Raw genomic sequence first — 25,969 nt, 5'->3', positions numbered from 1 at the left:
TTTTTTTTCCAACTTTTTTTTCAGTGGATGTGTTTTTGCCATGTCCCCGGGTGTTATTCATCAACATCCACAAGACATATAAGGCATAAAATAATAAAATATTTCTTCTAGGACTACCAAAGTCCTAGTTGTTGTCATCAATAACGTTTTTCCAAGTCATCAATCATCAATAACGTTTTTCCTAGTCATCAATCATCAATAACGTTTTTCCTAGTCATCAATAACATGTTTTTCATGATTATTGTATTCATGATTATTATTTAATTTAAGATGTGCTCCGTGTCTCTGATATCGCTCTCCACCCTGTTAGTTAGTTGTAATTCTCCATTTAAGAAAACAACCCCTTCCTACAATGACACCACATTCAGGAAGCTTCAACATTTCTTTGGTGGGAAAAACAATAGTGCAAAGGTAAATAAATATAAATACTCAGTTGGATCTATTTTTCCACGTTTCATGTTGCCTGTCTGTATGTCACACTCATACATTTCCGTCCTGTTACGCTAAACGATACAGTAAATTAGCCACGTTTCAAAATGTAAAAATACGTTTGAAAGAGAAGTTAAACTCATGTTCAAGTGTTCACCATTAAGCTAGCTCAATCTCGCTCACTCGCTATGGCTCATTTAGGCTCCACTTTTCCACCCTGTTAGGATTATGCACCTAATAGGTTGTAAAATGAACATAAAAATGTCTGAGCTTGACCAATATGTTTTTCTGAAAGTGACACGTCCTTTTCTGACAGAATACAGCAACAAACATCTATGTATATACACTAATATATATACTCCCCCCCCCCCCAACAAAAAAAAGTGAATAGGTCCAAAAGGCACCGCAGTCACTACAGTGCAGGCAGCACCACACAACTCTCTGGCCACCAGGCTATCCTGGACATAATATGACCTCCCCAAAGCACATTACTCTTGTTAGGGTCGCCAAAAGGCCACAACCTCTTCCAACTACCCATGGCCATCACATGATTGGAATTCATTGTGTAGAAGTGACCAGGTTGAAAATAACCTCGTAAAACCACACCCTGTTATGATGTAGGCCTTTACCGATTGTGAGAGCTGAGAATATGACCAGAGGAAATTTCCCCTGTCCTGTAGGGAGAAAATGGTACTTGTACCTTGCTAACGTCAACAAATGGGATCAATATCATGACTAGATCCACTCTCATTGAGGCTGCAGAAGCCTCTTGTGGAGGAAATAGCAGCAAATAGCCCGGTTGCCAATTTTGTCAACAATTTCCCCTGTAGGACAGCCTTTGTTTGAAGACTCTCTGGCCACGCCTCTCTCTATCTGCAGCTCGCTGAGCCCTGAGAGCTGTAATGGACACTCACACTGAGTGCTGCTATTGGACGAGGAGATGCCTCATGTGAGGACCTCGGGGTTATTACTAGTCACGAAAGGAGCTTTCATGAATCAGGGTACACTCTACTTTCAAGAGCGGAAGCACTATACCCACATAGAACTATACTGGCAACGGGCGAGCCACAAAGAGAGAGCATTTCATCAACATAACACATTGTGTCCACTGGGTGTGTCCGAAATTGCACCCTACTCCCTACGGTCAAAAGTAGTGCACTACATGGGGTATCATTTCAGACGCGGACAGTGTCCCACACAACCCGACATGCCTTTTCCATTAGTCAAGACACCAGACTGATAATAATGTTCTCACAGCAGCACGGTGCATCCCTGACTGACTTGACTTAATAAAAGCTGCGATATGCATAAACCAACAGAGAACCCCGGTATTAATAGGAGCCACTAAAATGTGTCCATTAAGCAATTTCCCCTCAAAAGTCACAGGCCATTAACCTCCTCTCTTATTTTCCCCAGCCGCATTTCACAATTAACATTCCTACTCAACAGCACATCATCACGTTCTTCAAACAGCAACACCAAAGAGGTATGATCCCCCCCCCCCCCCCCGAAAAAATAATAATTCACTGTTATCCAATGCTGCATAGGTGGATTACTTCAAACCATATCTTCCAATTAGATACAGGACACGTCACCAATGGCACCCTATTCCGTATATAGTGCACTACTTTTGACCAGCGCGTCGTCAAAAGTAACGTACTATTTAGCCAAACAGGGTCTCATTTAGGACGTAAAAAAACCTCAACAGTTTCTTAAATAAATCCAGCAACTGCGTGACACAAGATGACGCCCATATAGCATCTCAATGTGAGCATGCAGTGAGGAGAGTTAGCCAGACATAGGAAAAGCTCAGGGATTTGAACGTAAACAGTAGCCTAGCCGATGTGTAAGCCTATATTACTGTATGTTTGATTTCCCGGTGGTACAATTTATTTTGCTGATACTTTGGTCAAGTAAAGCAGAAATGGACCCGGTTTGTTGAAACGTCATATTTGTTTAGTTTATCTTGCGATTGTTTGTTCTCGTTATTACTGTACCAGCTATGTTTTTATTTAGGCTAATTGCAAACAACTTTCTGAGATGGAACTTCGTTAGGCCTGTAGATTAACTTAATGGTTGATCATTAGAGTAGGCTGTGCCTAGGCCGACAAGTAACATTCAAATCGAATGGGTAACGGGGAGAAAAAGGAAATGACGATTTTCAAACAAACCAGGAGAGGGAAAAAAACGACGTTAGGCCCTATCTGACATTTTGCACATCTTTGGTGCTTTCCGCTCTTTCTACAATCTACAGTGCTTTGCATAACTATTCACCCCCCCCTCCCCTCCCTTTTCGACATTTCCACATTTTATTGTGTTACCCGTCATTAAAATGGATTTAATGTCTGTCACTGATCTACAGAAAAAGTCTAATGTTCAAGTGAGACATTTTTTTTAAAGCATATTTTTCAAAGTTATTTACAAATAAAAAACGTTAAAGTCTTGATTGTGTAAGTACTCACACCCTTTGCTGTGACACCACTAAATAAACTCTGGTGCAACCGATTACCTTCAAAAGTCACACCATTAGTTGAATGGAGTTTTCTGGAAAGCCCCAGAGTTTATTAGAGAGCATATCTCAACAAACAGCATCATTAAGTACAAGGAGCTAACAAAACAACACTCGGATAAAGTTCTGGAGTGGCACCAATTGGGGCTCGGTTCTAAAAAAAACCCATCCCAAACGTTGAACTGAGCAGCATTAAATCCATCTTTCTTTTTTTTTAAATGGAAAGAATATGACACAAGGACGTCCACCAAACCTCAGTGACATAGTTTGTGACACCGCGATGTCCTCACCATCAACCATGGCTGTCAAACATCATCGATAGACGACGCGATCGCAAAATCGCCCCAACCCTATTGGCTAACGTGATTAATGAAGCCTCTCATGGACATATTTGTGTGTGGTGGTCCGTGAGGCGGAACAGCACGCCGTTTTGACTGAATACTTCCTCTAGCCCAGCTCAGCCCAGGCAGCAACCCAAGGGCCGCTAGCTATAACCTATACAGTACAGTAGCACTTCACCAAAGGCTCATTTATACGCAACGCAAAATGCCTAGCAAAAATACGTGTGCATCGGCGCAATTTGTAAATCGACGCAAGATCAACATTTTATTCAGTTATCAAATCAACTTTTATTTGTCACATACACACGTTCTTCGTGCGATATAAATGAGGCCCGAGCAGTGATAGCCGTTTCTCCCTGGTTGCATTCCAAACACTTAAAAGACACACCCTCTCCCCTCATCCCTCAAATGAAGTGGACACTTCTTTTTTTTCTTCTTTTTTTGTTGAATTTTACCCCTTTTTCTCCCCAATTTTCGTGGTATCCAATTATTGTAGTAGCTACTATCTTGTCTCATCGCTACAACTCCCGTACGGGCTCGGGAGAGACGAAGTTTGAATGTCATGCGTCCTCCGATACACAACCCAACCCAACCAGCCGTACTGCTTCTTAACACAGCGCGCATCCAACCCGGAAGCCAGCCGCACCAATGTGTCAGAGGCTACACCGTGCACCCGGCAACCTTGGTTAGCGCGCACTGCGCCCGGCCCGCTACAGGAGTCGCTGGTGCGCGATGAGACAAGGACATCCCTACCGACCAAGCCCTCCCTAACCCAATTGTGCGTCGCCCCACGGACCTCCCGGTCGCGGCCGGTTACGACAGAGCCTGGGCGCGAACCCAGGGACTCTGATGGCACAGCTGGCGCTGCAGTACAGCGCCCTTAACCACTGCGCCACCCGGGAGGCCCTTGAAGTGGACACTTCTGATGACGGATCATGACGTCTGAGGAGTTGACACTTGCAGGGCGAGGGAAGAATGAATGAATTTGAAATGGACCGCTCTTGCCCGGGAATGTGTCACTCGTTCATCCCACGGTTGTGTTTTATGTCACCATGGAACTATTGTGTGCCTTACATGCGCTACAGTCAATTATGATTGCATTTCATATCTTGGCTAGAAGACAACGCATGCGCAGACATCGAATGTTAGCCGTCCTGCTATATCAGGTCAAATCGAAAATTACAATGTATAAGTGTCAGGGGGAAAGTGTTGCGCAAGCTAACGTTTCCAAAAAGCTAACCAAACAAAAACATCCTTACTTTTATGATACGTGTTTGAGCCGTCATGTTCATTAGTAGCACCATTTCTAACTTATTTACATGTTGACTTCTCCAAATGAATGTTGGTTTTAAGTATTGGCTGACTTTTCTTAGCGGATGTAGAATCATCGCCGATTGAATTATTGGGGCGTTTCAGAACATTTTTATTTTGTTTTATTAAAACTTTATTTAACTAGGCCAGTCAGTTAAGAACATAATCGTACACTCGCAAACTCGATCAAAAACGAGGGCCCAGGGGCTTACACTGCCAACTTCCCTTGCTTGGCTAAACAGCGACAAAGATGGCCGCGGGGATTCCCCCAAGAGCACAAGGCGAAGGTGTGTCTTTTGTGATTTTGAAAAGCAGCCCCTGTTACTGTCCACATCAACCATTTTTCAACATCTGCTACCATAGACAACATACTGTGTGTGTTTGTTTTCCGACAGCAATGTCATGGCTCGTCAAACTGAAAGGTGAATTGATGAGAACATCTAGGATGACGTCGCCATCTCTGTTCCATATACACAGTCCATTTAGACGTCAATTCGCCGCCACTGTATTCCTGTGCCAAGATGCTAAACTACGGCCCACTGCTGCGACTGAGGAAGTAGCTATGTGCCAAGCTATGACCAGCATGTAGGCTCTCTGTGAGTGTGTGTGCTTTCATGCACGCATGTGTATGGGTGTATATATGCATGTGTGTGTGCTCATTACCTGCCGCTAGCAGTGTCTGGCGATTCGGCCCCAAGTCTGCATCTTTCCAGCTGATTGGCCACAATCTGTCTCTCTACCTCCAGCTCCCTGGTCAGCCTCTCAAACTGGAGCTCCTGCAGAAGGACAGTAAAGACAAGACAGAGACAGGAACACAAGGTCAGAGATGCCATGCCTTACAGAATGGCTCCCTTGTAAAACAGGTATTCCGGTCTGAGTGGGATTTCCTGGTTCAATAAAAGGTTAAATGAAACTACACGGATGAAGATGATGCCGACGAGGAGGAAGGATAACAGTTTGACAGCTCTGAGGAACAGACGCAGTGCCATAGAGGACGTACAAAAATACCACTCACACACACACACGCACAGTCCCACATGTGCATCACAATGCACAGCCCACACACAGAGATTGAAGTACCACTTTAGCCTGGGCAAAAAACAGTGTTATTCAGCCTTGCTTCTACTAGCTTGTCCGCAGGGAGCAATGCAGGAAGCAGCATCTGACTTTTCTAATTATCGAACCCCAGTGAGGCTGCCTGCCTAGGGTTCTACCTGGGCTCTCTTTCTCTGTGTCTCAGCCTGGCTTCACGCACTGCAGCATGTCACAGGAAGAGAGCCTCAGATATACAAGCGCGCGGAAACACAGTACACTACTAGATCTACATGTATGTATACATAACACACACACACACACACACACACACACACACACACACACACACACACACACACACACACACACACACACACACACTACTACTACTACTACTACAACCATACATCACACACAGCCCTTTCCTTGCACCCATACCACCCCCGCTCTGTCACACACAGACATCCCGGGATTCAGTCTGTTTCTCTCTCTCTTTCTCTCATGTACACAGACCCATTCCCACTCACCTTAATAGGCGATAATCTAGCTAGACTAGCTCTCTCTCTCTCTCCCCAGCCCAGCTGTAGCCCCTTCCATATAACTGTAGCCAGTCACAGCCCTCTACTCCTCCAGAGGAAGTAAGCCACTGTCCGGGTGGCTTCAGGCTGCCCACGCTTCACGCCTCATCTCCACCACCCCTCTTTAACTTCTGGAGGTGCCACGAGAATGTCTCTCTTGACTGGAGACTCATTTGGCTCAGAAGAGAGCGTTAGCTAGTGCTCCCCCACCCGCCCGCCCGCACTCCCTCCCTCCTTCCCCTCCTCCTCCTCCTCCGCCTGCCTTGCATTGCCTTGTGCCCTCCCCTGGCTCAGTAGTGGCCATGTGCAGCCTGGCTGCTGCAGAGAGGGGAGAGGGGAGCTCTGCTAAGCCCTGCCGCTCCACACAGAGAGAGACAGAGACAGAGAAACAGGCCACGCTGCAGTTTCCTCAGGAAGTAGGAACATCTACAAGGTGGCTCTGCTCCCGCCGCTAGCAGACACAGAACAGAGGATACTACTCCGGAACGGGGACTGAAACAGACCCCTCTGTAGAGTATATTACAGCCCTCTGTCCTGACAGGAAGACTGACACTGATATACTTAGAAGGAAATGATCAATAAATCCTTCGCGGCAGCCGCTTTAGAGACGTATAGAAAAAACGAGGGAAACTTATTTTCTGTTTCAAGAACCAAGAATCTGTGTGCACATTTGTGAAACAAAACTATTGTATAGACGTAGTCAACAAAGATAATGGCATAGAGAACACGTTAAGACGAAATCTCCTTATCGGTTTAGTCTGAGTCTTGCTATTCCAGGTTCTCGGGTTATTTAATAAAATATAAATAAAAGTTCACGGTCTTCGAGACGATGGTATCATTTTAGTGACGTCTAGCAAAATATGTCCCCGGGTGATCTTGTAACTGCTCATCCGTCCGAATGAAGCTCAACGCCGCAATCTAACAGCGCTAGTGTACTGTGTGTGTGTGTGTGTGCAAACCCAACAGCTTGTACCTATCCCCATGCACTCTCAGCAGCACTGCAGCACTCACACCACATTACACCTACTATTAAACCTCTCTGATAGCGCATGAAGATCACTGATACGTGCACGTCTCTGCCTATTACACTTTCCTATGCATCCCTTCGAAGCGAGTGTGCAGTTTAACTGGCTACGCTGTCAAATCACTAGCGTGGGAGTATCTGTTTAGACTACAGCAGAGTAACAGGGTCTAAAAACAGATAAAGAGTGCCCTATCCTTTCAAACGCCCATAAAACCTCGGAACAAATAGACTTTGCAGTTCACGGTGTAGGCTAAGAGAGTTGTGGTCATCCTTTGGCATCACAGAGAAAAACAGACCGCCAGAATCCAAGAGTTAATATTGTGGCGCAGAGAGTGTTGTGGTGTATCACAAAGTACATTTGAGAGCCCGATAGAAACACAGATAACGGTGTGCGTCCCAACTGGTACCCTATTCCCTATGTGCAGATGTAGGATCTTAATTGGAGCCAGTTTCCTACAGCAGGAAAATAATGTTGGATTATAATTAACGGACATTTTTTTTGGAGGCTTTGATACATTTTAGTTAGGGCAAATCAAGTCTGACAATTTAAAGTGGAAATTACAAACTTTAGAAGCCCTTTAAAACCTCGAAGACACGACAAGTTTGCATATCCTGCTGCGCAGGAAAATTCTCAGCAACTAAAGACGGATCAAATGAGGATCCTACATCTGTACTGCACTACTTTTGACCAGATCCTATATAAGGAATAGGGTGCCATTTTGGATGGAAAGGGTGAACGACCCTTCCAGGAAGAAAATAACACAGATAGGCTTTAGTTCCACAGCCTCTGCCCTTTCTCATTGGCTCACTGCAGAAAACACTTGTCACAGGATACAACACGATCCTATCATGGACCATGTATGACCAGAAAAACACTTTAAATCACACATTCTGGAAGATGTACATATGTTTGTGAGTAAACACAAAGAAATAGGTGTCTTATGTCATGAACATGGTTGGTTCACCATTTATTTGCCTCCTCCCGTTTGACTGTGCAGCCTTGAATGTCCGAGGGGCGGAAACCTGGTCTCCGAGCTACTAGATAATGCACAGCCAAGGGCAAACAGTGTTGCATCTTCTACTGAATAACTCCAATGCAGCAGGTTTCCATAGAATCCAGATTGTGTTTCTGATGAAACAGGGCAGAGAGGGGCATCTGCTGCTGCCATATGACTCTAAATGCTTGATCCCAGTTCCAAGCCTGTCCTACCCACACTCTGTACCCCAAGCCTGTCCTACCCACGCTCTGTACCACAAGCCTGTCCTACCCACACTCTGTACCCCAAGCCTGTCCTACCCACACTCTGTACCCCAAGCCTGTCCTACCCACGCTCTGTACCCCAAGCCTGACCTACCCACACTCTGTACCCCAAGCCTGTCCTACCCACGCTCTGTACACCAAGCCTGTCCTACCCACGCTCTGTACCCCAAGCCTGTCCTACCCACGCTCTGTACCCCAAGCCTGTCCTACCCACGCTCTGTACCCCAAGCCTGACCTACCCACGCTCTGTACCCCAAGCCTGTCCTACCCACGCTCTGTACCCCAAGCCTGTCCTACCCACGCTCTGTACCCCAAGCCTGTCCTACCCACGCTCTGTACCCCAAGCCGGTCCTACCCACGCTCTGTACCCCAAGCCTGTCCTACCCACGCTCTGTACCCCAAGCCTATCCTACCCACACTCTGTACCCCAAACCTGTCCTACCCACGCTCTGTACCCCAAGCCTGTCCTACCCACGCTCTGTACCACAAGCCTGTCCTACCCACGCTCTGTACCCCAAGCCTGTCCTACCCACGCTCTGTACCCCAAGTCTCCTACCCACGCTCTGTACCCCAAGCCCGCCTCCACTGTGGAACGCCTGCCTGCATGGAGGAGATTCATAGCTTCCTGTACGAAGCAGAGCTAGCTAGCCTCTCCGTCTCCACCCTGCAACAAACAATCCTCCCCTCTTGCATCTGCTAGTTTTTTTCCTCTCTCAGGTGGCCATCAATATTATGAAGACGTCGTCCTCAATGTCCCTCGCCTTGTCCTTTATTAGCCTATGACGCAAAACAGAAAACATATTTTATGACTTTTACCCCTCTCTCATACATTTCAACAGGAATTTCCAGAGCATAGGTCATCACGAGCCGTATGAAGCCCGCGACAAATGTGGATCCAATACATTCATTATTATCTTCTCACACCAGGCTGTTACAGATGTAGGTTCAAATTAAGATCCTACATCTGTGCTTGTCGCTACAGGCGGCAACCTAATGAAACAAGAACAAAGACAACACAGCCTAAGTGGCGCGTCCATTACAGCCTCAAATAGACCGGCTCTGCTCCGGTCCCCATGTATAATTCATTGAGTTTGCAGAGTCGGCGAAACACAAAATGGGACACATCTATTCAGCTTAATGATGCGACGCGTCAGGACGAAGGCCGCGGTAACGACCATTAAACAAGGCCCGTGTTTATCTAGCCCATGTCAGCGGCGAGAGAGCCCCCTCGGCCCGTGCCAGGCTTAGTGGAAGGAGGGTTGGAGACAATGAAGGCTGGTCGTCCTGTACCAACATGCGCTTTGCTCTGCTTAAGCTCTGCTCATTGTTCGGCATGACAATGAGTGTCAGTCCTCGGGCCTGACTGCCCTGTCACCCAGCGCTGAATCAGATCCCGTCCCCCTCTGTCTCGGCCTGTCCTACTTCATAGGGCCTAGTACAAACCGATGACATACCACCACGCCCCGGGTTGCATGACCCCATGCAGAGGCATAAATGGACAGTGACTCTGGTAGACTCAGCTCAAAGCTTCAAGCGTTGGCCTCTACTCTACTCTGTCCTGTCGTGCAGCCTCAGCACAGCCTCTCACTCCACCTACAGGTCTACACTTGACATGATGGGCTGCGTCCTAAAATAGCTCCCTATTTTTTTTTTTTTTTTTTAACCTTTATTTATCCAGCAAATCCCATTGAGGGGTCTCTTTATAACTTTGAAGTGCACTACATTTAACACCGGCCATTTGGGATGCACTCGTGATAAGACAACGGAGGGCCTCTCGCAACATTTTTCCTAAAAACCCCGTAAATTACGTTTTCTCCGCTGAAAATGAAAGTCTACGAAATAGAACAAGTAGGAATTGAAGAGTTCGGTAGTTTAGGAAACACGTTCAACACCGCAATAAAGAATGAGAAAGACTGCAACAGTGGCATTGTAACTTCATACCAGAGAGGAAGAGAAGCAAACCAGTCTTTGGCCCTATAGGCCAGGCACAGTGAGGTCACACCAACGTTATACAGGATCCACTGTGTCAGTGTATTTTTAGTAGCAGAGTCATACAGTATATAGAGGTATCGGGCTCTGATTAGAAGCTTTTGATCACTTCCACTCCAACGGGCTCTCCTCTCCTCATGGCCTGATTGGGCATGATTGAGCCATCATGTTCAGTGGGCTAGTTTGGGTGACCTTGGCTTGGCCGCCTTGGGCCAGAAGAAGCATGTTTTTTTTTTGAATGCTCTTTGTCGGCTCTCAAACATCAGCTCCGACGTAGTAATCACGCCCTTAAGCCGAGATAAAAAAATATCTCAGCCAGAGCATGCAAATGTAATAGTAGATGTAATTTAACCAGATGCTTTTATCCAAAGGGACTTATAGTCAAGTGTGCATACATTGTACTTATGGGTAGTCCTGGGAATTGAACCCACTACCTTGGCATTACAAGAGCCATGCTCTACCAATTTAGCTGCAAAGGACCATATGAAAATATGAGGGGATAGTCTAGGTCCAGTGTTCAACAGTAGGCTCCTCATGTCCTGTCCCAGATGCGCACCAAGCATCCTCCTCCTCACACCACGTCACTGTTTGGTGGATTTTTTTTAACACTTTGTATTCCACTCTCCTTACATATCTATTGCACTTACAGTTAAAGTCAGAAGTTTACATGGACTTAGGTTGGAGTCATTAAAACTCGTTTTTCAACCACTCCACAAATTTCTTCTTAACAAACTATAGTTTTGGCAAGTCGGTTAGGACATCTACTTTGTGCATGACACAAGTAATTTTTCCAACAATTGTTTACAGACAGATTATTTCACTGTATCACAATTCCAGTGGGTCAGAAGTTTACATACACTAAGTTGACTGTGCCTTTAAACAGCTTGGAAAACTCCAGAAAATGATGTCATGGCTTTAGAAGCTTCTGATAGACTAATTGACATAATTTTAGTCAATTGGAGGTATACCTGTGGATGTATTTCAAGGCCTACCTTCAAACACAGTGCCTCTTTGCTTGACATCATGGGAAAATCAAAAGAAATCAGCCAAGATCTCATAAAAAAATTGAGACCTCCACAAGTCTGGTTCATCCGTGGGAGCAATTTCCAAACACCTGAAGGTACCACGTTCATCTATACAAACAATAGTACGCAAGTATAAACATCATGGGACCATGCAGCAATCATACCGCTCAGGAAGGAGATGCATTCTATGTCCTAGAGATGAACGTACTTTGGTGCAAAATGGGCAAATCAATCCCAGAACAACAGCAAAGGACCTAGTGAAGATGCTGGAGGAAACAGGTTCAAAAGTATTAAAATCCACAGTAAAAGAGTCCTATATCGACATAACCTGAAAGGCCGCTCAGCAAGGAAGAAGCCACTGCTCCAAAACTGCCATAAAAAAGCCAGACTACGGTTTGAAACTGCACATGGGGACAAAGATTGTACTTTTTTGGAGAAATGTCTTCTGGTCTGATGAGACAAAAATAGAACTGTTTGGAGGAAAAAGGGGGAGACTTGCAAGCCGAAGAACACCATCCCAACCGTGAAGCACAGGGGTGGCAGCATCATGTTGTGGGGATGCTTAGCTGCAGGAGGGACTGGTGCACTTCACAAAATAGATGGCATCATGAGGATGGAAAGTTTTGTGGATATATTGAGGCAACATCTGAAGACATCAGTCAGGAAGTTAAAGCTTGGTCGCAAATGGGTCTTCCAAATGGACAATGACCCCAAGCATACTTCCAAAGTTGTGGCAAAATGCCTTAAGGACAACCAAGTCAAGGTATTGGAATAGCCATCACAAAGCCCTGACTTCAATCCTATTTGCTGCAGAAGTGAAAAGGCATGTGCGAGGAAGGAGGCCTACAAACCTGACTCTGTCAGGAGGAATGGGCCAAAATTCACCAAACTTATTGTGGGAAGCTTGTGGAAGGCCCAGTGGGAAACTGGGAATGTGATGAAAGAAATAAAATATGAAATAAATAATTATCTCTACTACTCTACTATCTCTATTATTCTGAAATGTCACATTCTTAAAATAAAGTGGTGATCCTAACTGACCTAAGACAGGGAATTTCTACTAAGATTAAATGTCAGGAATTGTGAAAAACAGAGTTTAAATGTATTTGGATAAGGTGTATGTAAACTTCTGACTTCAACTGGACATGTTGTATCTTCCATATTCCTGGCTGCACAATGAATTACTCAACCGGAACAATAAAGTTGGAATTGGAATGAATTGAGGAGGCCCAATGACAGGTAGAGCCAGAGGTGGCATGTCCCTCTCCTAGACACGTCCTCACGCTCTGCTCAACCATAGGAGATAGAGACAATAAAATGACAACATACGACATCTGCAATTTTACCATCCCCGAGCAGCGAAGGATTTCAATATATTTTCAGGCGGCACTTTCATGCATTTCTAATGTTTTTTGGAGCATGATGGCTATTGTGACGGAAAACAGCGAATGCTTTTCTTGGGAGTTTTTTTGCGAGGTCTGGGACCACGTGAAAAAACGACATAGTAGAACTAGTTCTAATCCTACTGTACTTCACACTTTTCTCCCACAATTGCCATGATAGATGAATATCATTAGAATCATCGTCATCATGGGGTTTGTGAAGATTTTCCAAAGCCCCCTTCTCAAACGGGTGATCCCTGCTCAGAGACAAACAACAGTAGCAATATGAATCATCAACATCCTGACAGAAGAAAACAATACCAATCTGCAACGGCACAGCAGGGGGTTGTTAATAGGCCTCTTCTACAACAATCAAGGTGTTGGAATTACAAACAAAGTCCATTGGCATTAGTTTCACCTGGAAGTGACTAGTAGTAGACTACTAGTGAATTAATAATAGACTAATACTAGACCTTTCAGTGTGGGAACAAAGGCAGTCCCTTTCTTCAACATGTCTCCTACCCGACTTGTGGTACAGTACTGACGACACCACGACTAGCCTGTCCGCGAATACAGCGAAGTGAACGATTGAGAAGCCATGATGCGGAGGTGAGTGAAATAGATGTCCATTTCCTGCTGTCGACTCGGCACTTCCTCTCTCACACACATATATAGCAGATAGACAGGAATGGTGAGGTACAGAGTTTTCGGAAAGTATTCAGAGCCCGTGGCTTTTTCCACTTTTTGTTACGTTACAGCCTTACTCTAAAATTGATTGCAATTATTCCCCCCCCCATCAATCTACACACAATACCACCTAATGACAAAGTCAAAACAGTTTTTTGCTGTAGGGAATTTTTAAAAATGTTTTAAAAAAAATCAAAATATCACATTTACATAGGATTCAGACCCTTTACTCAGTACTTTGTGGAAGCACAAGTTCTGTCAGGTTGGATGGGGAGTGTCGCTGCACAGCAATTTTCAGGTCTCTCCAGAGATGTTCGATCGGGCTCTGGCTGGGCCACTGAAGGACATTCAGAGACTTGTCCCGAAGCCACTCCTGCGTTATCTTCGCTGTGTGCTTAGGGTCGTTATCTTGTTGGAAGGTGAACCATAGCCCCGGTCTGAGGTCCTGAGCGCTCTGGAGCAGATTTTCATTAAGGATCTCTCTGTACGTTGCACCATTCATCTTTCCCTCGATCCTGACTAGTCTCCCAGTCCCTGCCGCTGAAAAACATCCGCACAACATGATGCAGCCACCATCATGCTTCACCGTAGGGATGGTGCCAGGTTTCCTCCAGACGTGACGCTTAGCATTCAGGCCAAAGATTTCAATCTTGGTTTCATCAGACCAGAGAATCTTGTTTGTCATGGTCTGAGAGTCTTTAGGCAAACTCCAAGTGGCTGTCATGTGCCTTTTATTGGGGAGTGGCTTTTGTCTGGCCACCCTACCATAAAGGCCTGATTGCCAGAGCGCTGCAGAGGTGGTTGTCCTTCTGGAAGGTTCTCCCATCTCCACAGAGGAACTCTGGAGCTCTGTCAGAGTGACCATTGGGTTCTTAGTCACCTCCCTGACCAAGGCCCTTCTCCCCCGATTGCTTAGTTTGGCCAGGCAGTCTTGGTGGTTCCGAACGTCTTCCATTTCAGAATGATGGAGGCAACTGTGTAATTTTTTAAATATATATATTTTTATATTACCTTTATTTAACTAGGCTTGTCAGTTAAGAACACATTCTTATTTACAATGACAGCCTGCCTGGGAACAGTGGGTTAACTGCCTCGTTCAGGGTCAGAACGACAGATGTTTACCTTGTCAGCTCAGGGATTCGATCCGCCCCAATGCTCTAACCATTAGGCTACCTGCCGCCCCTTGGGGACCGCCCCTTGGGGACCTTCAATGCTGCAGAAATGTTTTGGTACCCTTCCCGAGATCTGTGCCTCGACACAATCCTGTCTGGGAGCTCTACGGACAATTCCTTCAACCTCAAGGCTTGGTTTTTCTCTCTGACATGCACTGTCAACCTTTATATAGACAGGTGTGTGCTTTCCAAATCATGTCCAATCAATTGAATTTACCATAGCTGGACTCCAATCAAGTTGTAGAAACATCTCAAGGATGATCAATGGAAACAGGATGCACCTGAGCTCAATTTCGAGTTTCATAGCAAAGTGTCTGAATACTTATGTAAATAAGGTATTTAAGTTTTTTATTTTTAATACATTTGTGGGGGGGGGAACATTTTTGCTGTTTCATTCTGGGGTATTGTGTGTAGATTGATGAGCAAGAAAATGTATTTAATCGTTTTAGAATAAGGCTGTAACGTAAGAACATTTGGAAAAAGTCAAGGGGTCTGAATTAGAGGTCGACCGATTATGATTTATCAACGCCGATACCGATACAGATTATTGGAGGACCAAAAAAAGCATTTTTTTATTTGTTATAATGACAATTACAACAACACTTATCCTAACTTAATATAATATATCAATAAAATCAATTTAGCCTCAAATAAATAATGAAACGTGTTCAATTTGGTTTAAATAATGCAAAAACAAAGCGTTGGAGAAGAAAGTAAAAGTGCAATATGTGCTATGTAAGAAAGCTAACGTTTAAGTTCCTTGCTCAGAACATGAGAACATGTTGGTGGTTCCTTTTAACATGAGTCTTCAATATTCCCAGGTAAGAAGTTTTATGTTGTAGTTATTATAGGAATTATAGGACTATTTCTCTCTACAATTTGTATTTCATATATCTTTGACTATTGGATGTTCGTATAGGCACTTTAGTATTGCCAGTGTAACAGTATAGCTTCCGTCCCTCTCCTCGCCCCTATCTTGGCTCGAACCAGGAACACATCGACAACAGCCACCCTCGAAGCATCGTTACCCATTGCTCCACAAAAGCCGCGGCCATTGCAGAGCAAGGGGAACAACTACTCCAAGTCTCAGAGCGAGTGACGTTTGAAACGCTATTAGCGTGCACCCCAGTAACTAGCTAGCCATTTCACATCGGTTACACCAGCCTAATCTCGGGAGTTGATAGGCTTGAAGTCATAAACAGCTCAATGCTTGAAGCACAGCGAAGAGTTTCTGGCAAAACGCACGAAAGTGCTGTTTGAATGACTGCTTTACAAGCCTCCTGCTGCCTACCATTGCTCAGTCAGACTGCTCTATCAAATATCAAATCATAGACTTAATTATAACATAACAAAACACAGAAATACGAGCCTTTGGTCATTAATAATATGGTCGATTCCGCAAACTATCATTTCGAAAACAAAACGTTTATTCTTTCAGTGAAATGCGGAACCGTTCCGTATTTTATCTAAAGGGTGGAATCCCTAAGTCTAAATTTTGCTGTTACATTGTACAACCTTCAATGTTATGTCATAATTATGTACAATTCTGGCAAATTAATTACGGTCTTTGTTAGGAATAAATAGACTTCACACAGTTCGCAACGAGCCAGGTGGCCCAAACGGCTGCATGGAACGCAAGAGAAGTGACACAATTTCCCTAGTTATAAGAAACACGGTTCTGTTATATTTCAATCTTCTGTGATGTATTTAAAGTGCAATATTGGGATGCAAATTCCAAATGGAAAACATGTCAACTCTATATCTGACATGGTATAGGTATCTTCTTTCTTTAAGCCCATCACCATGTGTGCGAGATGTATACTTTTGCTTCAAAGTAGACGTGTTTAAGACTACCTAGAAGCACTCTGTGTGACCCTAAAAGGTTTTTAATTATACTTATGCTCAAATGTTTATTCTATTCTCCTGAGCCATTTAATATATGTTCGTATTTTCATAGTTTATTATTTCCTATTATTGCAATGTCGAAAATGAACTTGCAAGTAAACATTGCGTTAATATCCTGTACAACGTTCAACTCACATACAGCAGACAGACAGGAACAGTGAGTTATATCACAGCAATCTGTGCTCCAGCCCCGGCACCAGAAAATGTCAAAATCTTCATTAAGACTAGAGATCTTATCTGACTTCTATTTCTCACTTCCTCGCTGTCTCTATTTGATGTTGCACTGGCCCAGCAGCACTCAGTGTCTCATAGGGCTCAAAAGTAGTGAACTATACAGGGAATAGGGTGCCATTTGCTGCTCAAACTGGGTTCGGATCTGATCCAGGCGCTGCAGGAAGAGGGCACGGACGCGTGTCATCCGAAAGGACTGCAGTTCCATTATGGATGCTTAGGGACATTTTACGTAACTAAGGCAGATGGCTTTTTTCTTGACCGGGGGTTGAGAGAAATCCTCTGGAAACATATTTGTTCATTAAGTGGCAATGGGGCTTGACAGTTCTGCTCTCTAGCAGCAGCAGTGTGCGGCTGCTAGCGTATTCTAATGAGGCCCACGACATAGCTGAATGTGGGAGGGATATATATATATATATATATATATATATATATATATATAGAGAGAGAGAGAGAAAGAGAGACAGAAAGAAAGAAAGAAAGAAAGAAAAAGAAAAAAAGAGAGAAAGAGAGAACGAAGGAGAGGTGAGAGGAAGAGAGAGAGAGGAGAGAGGGAGAAAGAGAGAGAGTGAGAGAGAGAGAGAACAAGAGAGAGAGTGAGGGAGAGGGAGAGAGGAGAGGGAGAGAGAGCGTGAGAGAGAGGGAGAGCGAGAGAGAGAGAACGAGAGAGGTGAGAGGAAGAGAGAGAGAGGAGAGAGGGAGAAAGAGAGAGAGCAGAGAGAGAGAACAAGAGAGAGAGTGAGGGAGAGGGAGAGGGAGAGAGGAGAGGGAGAGAGAGCGTGAGAGAGAGGGAGAGCGAGAGAGAGAGAACGAGAGAGAGAGTGAGGGAGAGGGAGAGAGAGGAGAGGGAGAGAGAGGGAGACGAGAGAGAACGAGAGAGAGTGAGGGAGAGAGAGGAGAGGGAGAGAGAGGGAGAGAGAGAGTGGGAGAGAGAGGGAGAGAGAGAGTGGGAGAGAGAAACAGACAGACAGCATTATTACTCACTGGAAATCACTGCTACACAAAGTCACCTTGGGACAAAACTCTGATTTTGAGAGGAAGAATGTACAGGCTGCAGTAGTGACAGACATTTGTAAGCAATATGCATAACACTATGCTAGCAAAGTGAACAAGAAAATCTAAGCACTGAACAAGAGAAATGATTTCAAGGCCTCCTACAACACTACTTAAAAGGTCTTAGTAACTTCATCTAAAAACCTCAAGTCATATGAAGAATTTCATAACATTTCATGGAATGCTATTCATCACTTGCCTGACGACTCGCCCTGAATTTAATTCCGCTGCTCTATCGATCGCTACATACATTCAGTCTGAAACTGACACCCTAGAAGTCGTTTCTGCGACTCCAAAACGAAAACAAATCCCTTGTACGAAAACAAATTAGTTAGGGATTGGATCGTCTCTAACAAATCAGAGTATCAAGTATCATGTCATTATCTGGCCCAACCCATCGGTTTCTGGGACCAATCAGAACAGTCAGAATGTTTTCGCATTCTAGAAATCATCGGGGAGGGAGGCGAGAGAGTGGAGAAGAAACTTTTGTGGGCGTGGCGTATGGCTGGAGTGATGTGGATGGGTAGCCAGGCAAATTCCTCACATTCCGTTTCAGTATTTTCACATATAGAAAACAAATCTCTGTTGACATTGTGTCATCCGACCTCTCTGATGACAGTCTATGTGAAGCATGGCATTCAAGGTCTTCTATACACTGTACATATGATCCTCAGAGCTCTAGCTTCTCACATGAAGACGTTCACTTAGATTACTAGCAGACAGCTCCCTGGACCACGATATCAGCCACCCAAGCCATAGACTGTTCCCTCTGCTACCGTCCAGGCAAATGGTACCGCTCCGAGAGAGCTTCTACCCCTAAGCCATAAGACTGCTAAATAGTCAATGAATGGTACCCAAGCTATCTGTACTGACTCTATCTTCCACTGACGGCACACTTACTGGACTATATATATACACACACTCACTCCCACACACTACACTGTCACTCCCACACAAAATCCTCACACACACATGCACACCGACGCAACACTGTCACGGCTGGCTGAAGGACTGGACCAAGGTGCAGCATGGTAAACGTACATTTTCTCTTTATTCAAAAAAATGACGCCGACAAAACGAAGAACAAAAACCAAACCATGACGCTTTGGGCTATGTGCCCTGAACAAAGCTAAAGTTAACTTCCCACAAAACAGGTGGGGGAAAAGGGTACCTAAGTATGGTTCTCAATCAGAGACAACGATAGACAGCTGCCTCTGATTGAGAACCACACCCGGCCAAACACATAGAAATAGAAAATCCTAGAACATAGACGTGGAGTTGCATCTTGGGCTAGATCATTAAAATGCCATTAAAGAGGCTGTCGTCTGTGTGTCTGCTGAAGTGACAGCCAGCGCCTGGCTGCGTCCCAAATGGTACCCTATTCCCTACTGGTGCACTATGTTTGACCAGGGCCCTATGGGTAGTAGTATCTACATTATGTAGGGAATAGGGTACCATTTGGGACGCGGAAGGCGAGAGGGCGAGAACAAAAGAGGATTCCTCTAATCTTATTTTGCATCTTATCAATGGTCGTTTTATCACAGAGAAATGAACAGACAGAGATTGGACCATAGACAAATTTGGATCGTTGGTCTCTCTCCAAAACCCACATGATTCATTGTAGACTGTACTGCAGATGAGGTGGTTTTGTAAGCTACACATCAGAAGACGGTGTCTACATCCCAAATGGCACCCTATTCCTAAAGGAGTGCACTACGTTTGAACACCCGTAGGGCTCTGGTCAAAAGTAGTGCACTACATAGGGAATAGGGTGCCATTTGGGATGCATGCAATATCCTCCAAGCTCACATAAAACAGCCTGATCGTAGAGGGCTGCTGTGCCGTTGTGTAGTTCTGCCTGGCTGGCTGTACCACAAAAGCTGCTGCTCTTATGATCTGCTGCTGTTGCTGTTGATGATGATGCCTTCTGCAGCTGAATGAAAGCAACACAAAAGCCAATCTGTGTGTATTTTAGGACACAACAAAGATCCAAACACTGCCAAAGAAGGGCAATAATTTCTTCCTTTCGGACTGCCATTCATCTGGGCCTCACAAACATACATTTCCTCTGGTAGCTCGATAGCTAAGTATTTTCCAAAATGTAGCTCCAGGCACGGTCTCTCTATGAGGAGAGCAATGTAGAAACGTTCGATCCTGCCATTATACTGCTATTGCAGTGAATAAAGGGATGTAAGTAAGCCGACCTGCAGTGTTAGTTCCGCCTACATCAGTACTCGTTGGTGGGAGAGTCTGGGCTCTGTGCTGTCGAGAGATGGGCATCTCTCAAGCAAATAAGGGCAGGGGAAAAAATACACGTTATCTATGGTCTTAATGCACTTAAATAGTGAATGGAGGACACTTTTCCTGTGGTTAATTTTCATGCCAGCCAGGTAGGCTATACTCCTGTTGTAAAGATAGGCAATGTGCTTTATATTAGGAAAGTTGAGAAATAAATATAGTAAGCCTAGCCTATAGAAAGCTGATGGGATCCTCCTCTTTTTAATAGAGGCCATCACTCTGTTTTCTCCCACAAGTGCATAGCCTATATAAATGTTGCGCAACATGAGCACATGGGCTCTCATGGAGTGTTTGATTCGATTTTTGATCACATTTGCATTGATGTCAGTGTGATTATAGGGACAACGGAATGCTGAGTACCAGGAAGTTAGCAAGTTTGGTAAGCTTCTAATGACCATCAGCAGCATCAGAGCTTGGAGAAGCCCAATTACCGTGACTAAACGGTCACGTGGAATATGACTGCCTTCATGACTCGCGACCGCCGGTGTGGGGGTAATACAGTCCCCGCAACAGCTCTAATCGCAGTCGCACTGGTACCTGGTTTTTGTCACGCTGCTGTTGATGCCTTCCTGCCTACTACTGATGACACTGATGAGGAGGACTGTGATGGAGAGATGGAGGAAAGGAGAGGGTTGTCCCTGGGCTGGGTTGAAACAGACAGACAGACCTGAGTGTGCCAGGGTCAGCCCAGTACACACTGCCCCCCTCCATCATGTCACGTTGGCAGCAGATTATCTGCCCTCCGTTTTGCCAGTCAGTCAGCCACTGCAGTGACATCAGGCTCCTGCTGAACAGCCCAGTGAAACAGCCCGCAGGCTGCAGCCACTGCTCTGTTCTCTCTATCTGTCTATCTCTCCCTCTCTCACTCTCCGGTCCCATAGGATAATTGCTCCAAGAAGGGCTTCCATTTCTTTTATGGCTATAATCGAGGCGGGAATGCTTTCAGATTTCTCCTGGCCTGTCACAGCGGTAGGTGAGAAAAGAAGAACGAGGAGTTAAGGCCAGAGGTAGCTAGCTTCCTAGTCGATTGTATTTAGAGGCCTTAGTTCCTCCGCAGTGGTGGAACGGCTTCTGCCATCATGGCAATTTGAACCTAACTCCTGCTTTTTTCCCAGCAGCAGATGTAGAGATTCCACAAAAAAGGTCAAAGCCTGCCTTTTAGTCAACGGCCAAATGATTGTATTTCTTTGACTTCTCCAGCTCCAAGAAACACAGGTCCACACAGAGGTCACTTGGATTAGTTTGCCAGAACGGAGGATGGAGGAAGCATTGCATTGTGATCTCAAGAGGGCCATTTTTCGGGTTTGCTTTTCGTTGCTTAAAGAGGTTGTCACATTTTGAGCACTCAAAGCAAGGACACCCCCCGAGCAGTGCTTTACTACACCACATACCAGCTGCAGAGGAAATTCTGTGTGTGTGTGTGTGTGTGGTTTGGATTTATTATCCTTGTGGGGACCGGAAGTCCTCACAACGATAGTAAAACAAGGACAATTGTGGGGCCATTACACCGGTCCCACAAGGAAAAGGCTTTTTTAGGCTTTGGGGTTAGGTTCAGGGTTAGGGTTTTGGGGTTACGGTTAGAGTTAGGTTAAGGGTTGGGTTTAGGGGTCAGGGAAAAGAGAGAGAGGGAAAATAGAGAGAGAGAAGAGAGAGAGAGAGAGAGAGAGAGAGAGAGAGAGAGAGAGAGAGAGAGAGAGTGTTATGTTTACAGTTCATTTTTGTTGTTTATTTCACTTTTGTATATTATCTACTTCACTTGCTTTGGCAATGTTAACATATGTTTCTCATGTCAATAAAGCCCCTTGAATTGAGAGGGAGGGAGGGAGCATTATAATGCATGCTCAGCTCAACTGCCTCCTTGTCTGCTGTGAATGGCACCACAACCCTTACAGGAGCTTCTCATCTAAATCACTGTCTACTGGTATTAAGCGAATTATTGCAGGAACATGTGGTGTGGGAGAGCTGTTGTCTTTACACTTTCCACTCAGAGGGGTGTATGTTTTTTAGACAGAGATATTTGAATCTAGATCCGTCTCTTTATATACAAACACACATACATATATATATATATATACACATACTTCATGACCAAAAGTATGTGGACACATTCTCGTCAAACATCCATTTAAAAATTATGGGCATTAATATTGCCGCTTTTTACACATTCTTAAAGTGAAGGTCTTTTAAGGGAGTATGCGAGCACATTTGTTAAGTCTGGCTAGGCACCAGCCGAACTGAAGCACGCGTACGCCTTCAGACAGCAGCTCCAAATAGTCCCCGTTGTAAACGGCTAGGCTAGGCTACATTACAGCTTAAAGAATTCCTCTTGGGTTGTTGACTTAGTTACACCCAGTGTCACCCAGGCCAGGCCAGGCTGAGGTGATTAAGTCGTAAACGAGGCCGCTCCGGAGAGGAGGAGTCTGGATGAACGCATACAGCAACTTCCTCTTCTTTTCCTGCCTTTCATTATTGCAGGGCATATTGGACCCTTCGGCCGTGCAGGACAACGTCCATAGTAGAGGATAACTCTGAATCAGCCAGCTTTCCCCCGCACATCAGATTGGGAGTAGGAGTACACTTTTCTTCTGTTCTCGCATATTCTACCACATTTTCCATGTTGCCTTTACTAACTTAAGGGTAGCCTAAGCTTTCGCAATGAGAAAAAAAAAGGCTCACGTTTCACTGTGATGATTCACTGTGTTATTGTCTTAAGCCCACAATACAGCGCTCCAGCGCTCAGTTCACAGGGATAACCTTGCTAATGTGGCAGAAAAAGCATTAAAAAACATGGGGGTTTTGCTGAATTCACAGAATATGAGAAGTTGACTGGCTGAGTGCCATTCTGTGGCTTCCCTTCAGTCTCCAGCTTCATTCCACTTCAGAAGTCATTGATAAGAAAGTAGGTCTTAGATTATATACAAAAACACCCGCTCAGCTAAATTAAATTATAATAAGATAATAAATATTAGAGAGAGAGGCCATGTCTGAATACCCATACTAGCGTACTAAGAGGAGGACCATCATCCTAAGTGAATTTCATAAAAATAGTAAAACATTAAAAAAGTTATCATTTTTAAATGAAACTACTATTTTGCAATGAAGGTCTACAGTTGCCTCAACAGCACTCTGTAGGGTAGCACCATGGTTTAGCCAGAGGACAGCTAGCTCCTCCTCTGTGTACATTGACTTCCATACAATACCTAGGAGGTTCTTGGTTCTCAACCCCTTCTATAAACGTACACAACTTCCGGAGGACGTCCTCCAACCTATCAGAGCTCTTGCTGCATGAACTGACATGTTGTCCACCCAAAGGATCAGCAAATGAATCTAGTACTGAAAGCATAAGCTACAGCAAGTTAGCACTGAAGTGCATAAAATGTGATGAGTAGATGACTCAATGAGAGAGAGAGAATGAGGGAGAGAGCTTTTTTTCACTTTCACTTTGCTAGCAAATGCAGCTAGCTAGTTTAGTCTACTCAAACACCAGGCTCAAATGTTAGCTAGCTGGCAATGACTATCCAACACAACACTAGAACTCTTAAGGTAAGCTTTTGATTTTATTTATTGTCACCTGGGCCCACCTGTGTAACTGATTAATTTCTCTAAACTCTGAATAGAATAGGAATGGAGTTATAGGCCTACTCAGGCTGGTTATAGGCAAACTATCACATTTGATTTGTACTATATACTTTAGCCAACATGTTTCAAGCAGGCCACCATAGTCCCTGTGCCCAAGAACACTAAGGTAACCTGCCTAAATGACTACCGATCCGTAGCACTCACGTCTGTAGCCATGAAGTGCTTTGAAAGGCTGGTCATGGCTCACATCAAAACCATTATCCCAGAAACCCTAGACACACTCCAATTTGCATACCACCCCAACAGATGCACAGATGGTGCAATCTCTATTGCACTCCACACTGCTCTTTCCACCTGGACAAAAGGAATACCTAGATGAGAATTCTATTCATTGACTACATACAGCTCAGCGTTCAACACCATAGTGCCCACAAAGCTCATCACTAAGCTCAGGACCCTGGGACTAAACACCTCCCTCTGCAACTGGATCCTGGACTTCCTGAAGGGCCGTCCCCAGGTGGTAAGGGTAGGTAACAACACATCTGCTACGCTGATCCGTAACATGGGGGCCCCTCAGGGGTGCGTGCTCAGTCCCCTCCTGTACTGCCTGTTCACTCATGACTGCATGATCATGCACACCTCCAACACCATCATTAAGTTTGCTGACAACACAACAGTGATAGGCCTGATCACTAACAACAATGAGACAGCCTACAGGGAGGAGGTCAGAGACCTGGAAGTGTGGTGCCAGGATAACAACCTCTCCCTTAACATGATCAAGACAAAGAAGATGATTGTGGACTACAGAAAAAGGAGGACCGACAAATTGACACTCTCTTGTGACAAATACAATTTGATTTGATTTGATTTTGCCCATCTATCCTATTGAAACAGGACTGAAGACAGAAACAGATCATTTGGTTCCATTTCAACATATTTATTCATGAAACCAAAGTGCTGTTACATACGTACATTAAATAATGTAATAATGCCTATAAAACTAAAATAATCCACATGTTCAAATCAAAACGCCTGATAAACATGACATCAATATCGTATCCACATTCCGAATCTCCGGTGCCGACACATTCAGAAATCGAAAGATTTCGTTTAAAAGCGATGACGAGGGCCAAGAGAACAAAACAAAAAATAAATTCAATGAGAAAACAGAAACCCGCTTTAAAAAAAGACTTCTGTTTTCAAAGATGTAGCCTACGATGCAATTCTCGTGATTAAGGAGAACAAAAAAGACTTTGCTTGCATTTGAACAACACCACAGAAGCTCCACTATTGTTTGGCTACTTGAAGAGCGCTAGGGCCTGTCACTCGCAGCCCAACTCTTCCAATGCATTGTGGAAAAGTGTGCATCGAATTCCACACAGCTGAGAACGTGTCATTTGCGATTGCTTTGTTTCCCCGTTATTCGTTGATTTCGGGAAGCGCACCCCCATACATTATTAATCAGCTGTTGTCAAAGCAGAAAATAGTATGACATCCGGGCATTTAAAGTATACTTTATTTTTTATTTTTTATGTTGCATGCTATTTTCGCATACTCAAACAGTCTAATATTTGGAACGCAAGTACGGGTATTCGGTAACGGCCAGAGAGTTAAGTTCATTTCAAAAACATTTCGAGGTCTTAACGAGAGAAGAAATAAAACTCCCAAAGTCTCTGAGTGAGATGAGTGTGAAAGAGCAAAAAAATGGTGGCTGTAATAAGCTGAAATGGTGGCTGTAATAAGTTGAAATGGTGGCTGTAATAAGCTGAAATGGTGGCTGTAATAAGCTGAAATGGTGGCTGTAATAAGCCATTATGGAGGTGTCACACAGATAGTGGGTCAGAGAACAGTAAAGACTAAAGAGGGAGCAGCAAAGCCAGACAGCGTCCCAAATAGCACCCTGTTTCCAATGTAGTGCGTGATTGGCTCTGGTCAAAAGTAGTGCACTACATAGCGAATAGGGTGCCATTTGGGATGCGGCCCGGGAATAACTAGCAGTTCCCGTCTGAAAACCCTGACATTAACATCAAACACTCTCTGGCTCATTAGCAGTCAGGAGCGGAGGAGGCACAACTCCACAATGAACAGAGAACGCAATCAAAGAAATCCTGGCCAGCCTGTCCTTGTTTGGGCATTGGGCAGAGCAGGGTGAAGACGCAC

The 25,969-nt window shown here is 44.6% G+C and overlaps 1 protein-coding gene across 4 annotated transcripts in view; it reads right to left on the bottom strand.

Annotated features, from left to right (window-relative positions):
* Positions 1–25,969, bottom strand: part of LOC115141696 (plakophilin-4) — a 144,640-nt gene that overhangs the window by 95,415 nt on the left and 23,256 nt on the right. For all 4 annotated transcript variants that reach the window (XM_065005005.1, XM_029681019.2, XM_065005040.1 and 1 more), the window contains one exon: positions 5,254–5,366. In XM_065005005.1, the coding sequence (XP_064861077.1) occupies positions 5,254–5,366 (113 nt within the window). The remainder of the gene's footprint in view (positions 1–5,253; positions 5,367–25,969) is intronic.

The sequence above is a fragment of the Oncorhynchus nerka genome, linkage group LG1, assembly GCF_034236695.1.
Source record: "Oncorhynchus nerka isolate Pitt River linkage group LG1, Oner_Uvic_2.0, whole genome shotgun sequence".
NCBI lineage: Eukaryota > Metazoa > Chordata > Actinopteri > Salmoniformes > Salmonidae > Oncorhynchus > Oncorhynchus nerka.
The sequence above is the reverse complement of the archived record's forward strand: the minus strand, read 5'-3'. Positions and strand labels throughout refer to the sequence as shown.